Source organism: Argiope bruennichi, chromosome X1, assembly GCF_947563725.1.
Source record: "Argiope bruennichi chromosome X1, qqArgBrue1.1, whole genome shotgun sequence".
Lineage (NCBI taxonomy): Eukaryota > Metazoa > Arthropoda > Arachnida > Araneae > Araneidae > Argiope > Argiope bruennichi.
The window spans coordinates 94,845,398-94,853,394 of NC_079162.1; the positions used below are offsets into that span (position 1 = coordinate 94,845,398).

A 7,997-nucleotide genomic window follows, 5' to 3' on the forward strand; every position below is an offset into this window, starting at 1 on the left:
ATACAGATATTCTAAAATATACTAGTATTATAAACAATTTTAGTTTCTTGCAACTGACATAACCAACAACAACTAATCTGATGCAATAACTTACACATCTGTTATCTTAAAAATTCTTACATTAGTATTAAGTTTTACATAAAAATATGGAATATTTCAATAAATGTTTTATGAAAATTATATAGCACACTTTTTTATTAATAAAAGGCTTGAAAATATTTTTATTCCAAGCAGCACCAGGCAGATCAATTAATGAATTAATATAAAAAACAAACATTATTGATTTAAAGTTATAATCGATTTCTAATCTAAAAATCTTTTTATATAGATTACTCATTACAGCATACACGTACAAAGCAAAATTTTTATGACTGAAGCTTCTATAATTTTTCGATAGTTTATAGCATACTGCTATTTTTGGAATTTTTCAATAAACTGCAAAAGGGTAGGCTATAAGAGTTAAAATTCTGTTCTTACGGCTAAATATTAATAACTTAAAAGCATATCCAATGCAATTTGCTAGATAAAGGGAACTAAAAAATCCATTGAACAATATTTTATTATAATATATAAAGCATAAACAAACAAATATTCAATTATATGGAAAAAATACAAAATAACAAAATTAGAAGAAAAAGAACAAGAAATTTAAGAACTGAAATATATATCTTTAAAAAAAATCAAGTTTATTTATCAGTGATATCATTATAAACACAGTGTCATATCTTAACAAAAGATAGCAAATTTTTTAAAGATGCACATTCTTTTTTTTTAAATTTTAATGTTTTCAATTAGTACAAGTTTTTGTTAGGAATCACCAAAACAGAAAATTGAAAATTCTGAATAAAAGAGCATAAGCAAAAAGAGCTGTTGACATTACACAGAAACCACTTCAAACATGATTAGAGCTATTAGCTGAATTTAACCTAAATAAATATGAGAATCTTTTATCAGGAATAGTTAAACATTTATTTGCTATTAATTGGTTATCATTATCATTGGGCATATAACTTCTCATATGCTTGTCAGGAGAAAAGTGCATCCAAAATTCATTAAGTCTCTGATGAATATGTTGTTTACAAGTCTTTGATAAAAAGTATAATGAACCTTAAATATTTGCTCATATTTGGTATCAATCAAAATCAAATCATTCAATAAGTTTCCAAAAAGCATTTTGATACAACTAAGACTGACAAAGCTGAATCCAAAATTTTAAGTACGATATCTACACCTAATACTAATTTAGATTTGATCATACAACCTTTTAATATTTACAAGGAATATAAATTATGCATTAAAAATTCTTTTTAGCCCATTCACCAAGATCGACTTGACTGTGATGTTAATTTCTAATAGTTTGGTTTAGTGTGCTTTAGTATTTGCCATTGGTTATGACTATTTTTTAAATGAAAACAAAAAGACTAATTAGTAAACATTTAAAAAGAAAAAAAAAGTTTTTTCATTTTTAGAAATTGTTCCTGATAAAAGATAAAAGGTGAATGATTAAGAGACTACATGATGTATTATAAAATATTATGTAATCTTCTAATTCTTTTAAATCAAGTATTCAGAAAACTGGTCTAAAAAAACAGAATTATCATAACTGTACCGTTAAAATAATAAAGATTATTTTATCTACTTATTTCATTTCAAAAAATCAAATTTCAGCATAAGAATAAAAACTTACCACTAGTTGATGCAGTAGCGGAATCAGACGAAGAAGTTGTGGGGTTAGAAGAACGAGAAGTTGATTTATCTTCCATTCTTGTACAGAAATCTAGTAATTAATTGCACAGTAAGTTATACAAATATAAGTTAAATACAAGTAATCATTTAAGAGAACAGATAGTTAGTAAATTTCTATGGGAAAGGTAAGTCAGATACAGAAATTAATTTTTACAGAAGTGAATTAAAGAAAAATATGGCAATTAAATTTTTTTAATGAATTTGAACATTACAAACAAAATGAATAAAAAATATACCATAAAATTTTGCAGTTTCCAGAATTTTTAATATAATACTAATTAAGTGAAATTATAAAAATCTTTATGCAAGTCAATCAAGGATTGAAGTTTTAAATAGTGATGAAAAATTTTTTTTTAACATTTTAAAAGGCAAAATATCAGATAAACAAAACTATTTGTATTTTCGAACCGTTCTATTAAATATATACTAATACTGTATACATAAAATCAATCATGTTATAAGTACCGTTTTTAGATGCTAAAAGCAAATCATAGCTCAAATTCTGTTCTTTTACATTTTGATTGTTATTTAACTCAAAAATTACCATCTCTCGTTTTGTGAATATTCTGAGATCCAACAAATTGCCACCTAAATTTTTTTCCTACAAATTTTGAGCAACACAACCCTATTTCACTACAGGTATAGGTAAAACCAAATGCATGTATATTTTTCCCCTACATATATCTAATGATCATGACTGCATATCGATACATTTTCTTATCTAATGTAATTGAAATACTCATAATTCCCTGTTCAAACAAATAAAATAGAAATAATTTAGAATTATAGACAATCCATTTACAAAATTCTTAATAATATGGATATATATAATAAATGATAGTTGAAAAAAAATCATACATAAATGTCTTTCATGATAAAATCGGATACAAATGACTAAGAGCAAAATTATTCAAAATCGCAACTTTGTCATAACTAATATTGCAGACTTTTTAGGAAGAATATGATTTGATGTAGATTTTTGTCTTCAAACATTTCTGTTTTTATCATACAGAACAACCCATAAAAAATTGTATTGTTCAAAAACCTTACAATAAAAAAATTATTTTACTTTAAAAAATATTATTGTTTATACTCAAAAAAACAAGTTGTTAAGTTCCCACTGATATTGAAATTTTATTACATCTTATAATTTATTCTGAATAAGCTTTAATATTATTATGTATACTCTAAAAAGCAAGTTGTTAAGTTTCCACTGAGATTGAAATTTTATTACATCTTATAATTTATTCTGAATAAGCTTTATCCAGAAACATAAAAAATAAACATAATAGATTTAACAATGAAATAAGAACCATAGGAAAATATTTTCGCAAAGACGAATATAGAAAGCTAGCAAATTACAGTAGTTGCACTATTGCAACCATTCGTTAAACTGTGAATGAAGCATTAAATTTTATTTCATTTGTCTAACATATTTTTTGAGGAAATTGTAATACTGCACACATACCCAATCATTTTTATAAGAAAGTATAAGCACACAAACAACCTACTTTCATGAACTTCACAAGTAAATTTAAATATTCATTTCAATGTTCATAAATTACTGCACTAAATATTTGAGATGCTTAATATAATTCTACTAAACATTTTACAAACTCGGCAATTTGTAGTGTATGTTGTTTAAGGCACTACATAAAATATTATCTATTATTATTGAAAGGAAGCATGAAGCATTCTCAAGTATCAACGAGTAAAAAACCCATAAATATAACTGAATTCCTTTTAATACAGCCATGGTAGTAGTAATAGAGCTGATAAACATTTCTTTTTCTTTTCTTTCTTCTCAAGGAGGATGCTTTTCTCAATTAAGATTAATTTTTCAAAACTCAGTATGCAAAAGGACATAATTTCAACATAGTTCCAGTTTATAAACATATTCAAATTGCAAAATAAATATCAAATATCCAGCTATATGTCATTTAGAGAGTTTAAAAATTAATCATTTAAAGGCCTTTGAAATTTAAATTAACAGAGTATTTAATGCAGTACAAAATAACTACTGCAATCATAACTCATATTTTAAGCTATGTTTTCTCACCTGATATGTACCAATGTATGCATATATCAAGTTAGAACACACATATCATATGGAATCGGTACTTGAAAGGCAATTCTATAATTCAGATTTGGTCATTAGGCAAAAATGACTTTTAGAAAAACAGGTATAGTTATGTAATTAAGAACAAGCTATCATTTTATGAATTTTAAATTTACTATTACAAATTTTGCCTAAATACATGTAGTTTTCAGCCAAAAATTTAATTCAATACCACGCATTGTATACAGACAAAAATTCAACAATCAAGTTTTGAAAAACTCAATACATATTTTTGCACCATTTTCCAAAAGAAATAAATCAAAATGTTGCAATGAATTGGTTAAATATTAGTTAACTATAACCCAAATAATCCTACTTCACTGTTTTGAAAATTAAAAAAGAAACAGTGAATTTGATTAATGTATTTGAAATCCGTGGCAAACTGGTGGTTGTCCACTTACCCTATGCAAAGTAGCCCCTTACACATAACATAATGTGGCCCTCTGGGAAGTGCATGCAAGAGAGAGAAAAACAAGATTCATGCTAAATCAAGTTTCTTGCACTCTTTTTAACTACATAAAAAATATGTTTATGCTACAATCAATATCCTCTGTGCAAAGTCACGAGTACCCAAATTTCTTTCAAATTTTTCAATTATTGTACAAAAGTGGTTTCTACACTATTTCAAAATTTAAAAAATTGCCTGTTTAGTAATACCAATTTATCTTTTATTCAAATTTTTTCATGGAATTTCAATCTCTTAAAGATATATATATTCCTTTTTTCAATAATATATTTAATTATTGTGACGAAATTCAAATTACTTTCATTATTTTAGCACATATTCAATTGCATGATTTTCTTTCATTGTTAAAAGCTATGGAAGAGATAATCTGGTTATTATTTGCAATAACCAATTTTAAATTTCATAGCATGTTAGGAAAAATTATAGAAAATGCCAAGCAATTTTTAAAAACTGCTGGGAGCTAATTCTTCCAGAGATTAGTGATAATTTTTAAAGAACAAGATAAAATTTAACTTCTGCAATATCTTGTAAGAAAATAAACAAAATGCTTTGAAACATTTACAATGTTTTATTTACCTGGAATGGCAAGACTAAAGATAAATTAATCTGTTCTATGAATGGAAACATAAATTTTAATGAATAAAAAATGACGATTTACCTAATTGTCCTTAATAGTTCAAGAAAAAGTTTTCCTCATGCTAAGTTGGTATATCTAGAATACACAAACTATTTATGAACATTTTTATTTATATAGTTTCTTTTTATTTAGATAGTTTCACTTTTACTTATATACATATTTCACTTTTACTTATATACATTTGAAATTCATATATAATCACAAAAATTATATTAAAATTTTCTTATTCACTGCATATATTTTTGAAAATTTTATCAGTTCTTTATAAAAATGCATGATAGTAGCATGTATGAGTGGGCCTCTATTGTCTCCTAGCAATCATATTTTTCAAACCCAATCCAATTCTGTTTGTAATTTAAAATTTAACGACATTTGAAATAAAAATGAAGTAAACAGTGATTTTATCATAGACCAAGCTAAGCAACAAAAAATAGATTTCCTGAAAATCTACTATTAAAACAAAACAAAAGTAAGCATAACATTCTTCCATTTTTCAAAAATTTTGCAAACAAATGTTTGATTTCATTTTATGGCACGAAAACAAGACATGACCATACGACTCCAAGTATTCATTGATCACAAATCACAAGGTATTGCAACCAAAAGAGAGTTTGATCATCTAATAAACATTTTAAAAATAAACAAAAATTAATTACTATTCTAGAATTACCAGTGATTTTGAAAACTTTTTATAGTAATTAAAGAACTCTCGGAAAATATTTCTGCAATTTCCCACTTGCAGCTAAATTTAGTCATTCAATCAGTTGTTGACATCAATTCTACAGATTTCAATTTCCATTTCAAAATTTAACCTAAGTGCATATAAATTACAAACAGGCAACAAATCTCTACATAACAGAATGCTTGTATAATGCAATATCTGATTTTGGGAAAAGTGGCAAACATTTGAAATTTTTAAAAATTTATTTGTCAAAAAAAGTAAAAAAGGAACTTTCAAAATGTTTTGGGGGCTATTTTTAATTGTACTATACAGTAATATTTTTTAAAGTTCAAATAATCTATGTGTCATTTACAAATGGAAGAAAAACTTGTGACTTCATTATCAGAAGACACATCATAAAATACAGCTTTAATAAATAATAAAAAGGAAACTTGCTTTAAATTATATATTTTGAATGAAATGTTTTATGTTATGGAAATTTTATTAATTATTATTGGTCGCAAATATTTAAAGATAAGGATTTATTATCAGGATTGCATGCTTTTATGATTATTTTAAAATAGGGTGTCAGAAATTTACTCGAAACGCAATGAATTCTAATGAGCAAAATACTTTTGAAGGCCCATTTTTATTACATAAGTTTTGATTTGAAAAATTAGCTGCCAATGCATAATTGAAAATAAATAAAAAGCAGCAATAATTAATTACAAAAAGGAAATTTGTTATTTTGCAAACTTTTACAATATATTCTAAAAGAAGATAATTTTTTGGTTAAAAATAATAAAACAGCTATGTTAAATAATAATAATGCTATGATTAAATAGTAACAGGGGAGCAATAGAAGCAGCCTAGAATGGGCAGTGCTTTTTAGAAATGACAAAATTTAAAAAAAAATTAAGATTTTAATTTTGCTTTTAATTCTATTGATTTTTCAATAAAGATATTTATCATAACAGTATCATTCTAATTCGAAATGGAAGATTTATATTCTATTTGCTGTTATTCATTATGCACTTTTAATTTTATGCTATAATAACTCAGCTTTGTCAACACTTAAGTGGCAAGATCTTTTATAACAAATGTGTTTCTTATAGCATGAATATATGACTTCATTATATGTACAATACACAACAACACATTTATTCTTGTTAAAATGCTTTTTAAGATCTTAGTAAATTTTGTAGCCTTTTGAATTTAAATAAATAAAGGACAACGAATTTCATCCAAGTACCAGGCAGGGAAAATTCATGCTACGCTACTGAATAGTAATAAAATTTTATATAAAAGGATTCGAAAACATTTTCTTGTCTTTATTTTCAGGAGTAAAAAATTTTGGAATTACATTTTTGTAAAAAGCTTCCTGCTTCCCTAGCTACTTGCAACAAAGTTGTACTTTGAGTATTTTAGAATTTGCGTATTTTAGAAATATTTAATTAAAATTAAATTATTAGCAGATATTATAATAAGATACAAAAATTTTAATATATCTATAAATATTCCGAGTTTTCTATGGGCACTTAATTGAATAAAATCAAAGCTCAGTTTCAAAACAGAAAGTGTTATCCAATCAGGTAGTAGAAAAGGCGAAATAAATAAATGGGAAAGAAATAAACGCGATATTAATAACTGATAAATAAAAGATACTCGATTTGAAACAATTATTAAGCAAACTCCAATAAAATATTTCATGAATGGAGATTATCTTATTTATGTTTTGTTATAAACATTAGAATGATCGCGTTAAATACTAATCTCATTACTGTCATAAATTAATAATAAATAATACTGTTAAATATTAATAAAATCTGCAGTTACAACATCAAATCATGATTTTAAATAAAAAACATCAATTTTAAATATTTTTTTAGCTTATAGTACTTTTAACTTAGTTTGAGGGGCGCATTCTAAACACTCACACCTTTTACAGAAGCAAATTCTGAAGTGTAAATTTTTAATAAAGGAACTTATAAAAAAAGAGTCGAAATAAGTAATTATTGGATGAAATAATTCTTTTCCATGCTTAATTAAATTTTTTTACCTTTTATTTTCCACGTCTGTTAAATCAACGGCGATTTGAGATTGCAAATAGGAATCTTTACCACTATAGAAGAACAAATTCCGGAAAAGTAAGAATTTTTGAATTCTGCGGATATTCGAATTTACCGGCAGCTGGTTATTGCCAGATTCTGTAAAGGGAATAGATTATATCAAATATTGGAATAATAAAACACTTTTCCAATGAAAAAGAAATGCTTTACGTGCAATAATAGCCTAAATAACTCACTAAATCACTTAATAATGTTGAAGATAAATTAAATTAATTTCATTTATATTGCAGTTTAATTGC

The 7,997-nt window shown here is 25.1% G+C and overlaps 1 protein-coding gene across 1 annotated transcript in view; it reads right to left on the bottom strand.

The window, feature by feature from the left end:
* LOC129958686 (uncharacterized) overlaps positions 1-7,797 on the bottom strand; it is a 44,860-nt gene extending 37,063 nt beyond the window's left edge. The window contains exons 1-2 of the mRNA XM_056071332.1: positions 7,689-7,797; positions 1,688-1,777 (exon numbers count right to left, since the gene is read on the bottom strand). Coding sequence (XP_055927307.1) covers positions 1,688-1,763 — 76 coding nt within the window. The 5' untranslated portion in view covers positions 1,764-1,777; positions 7,689-7,797. The remainder of the gene's footprint in view (positions 1-1,687; positions 1,778-7,688) is intronic.
* Between the last annotated feature and the right edge of the window lie 200 nt (positions 7,798-7,997).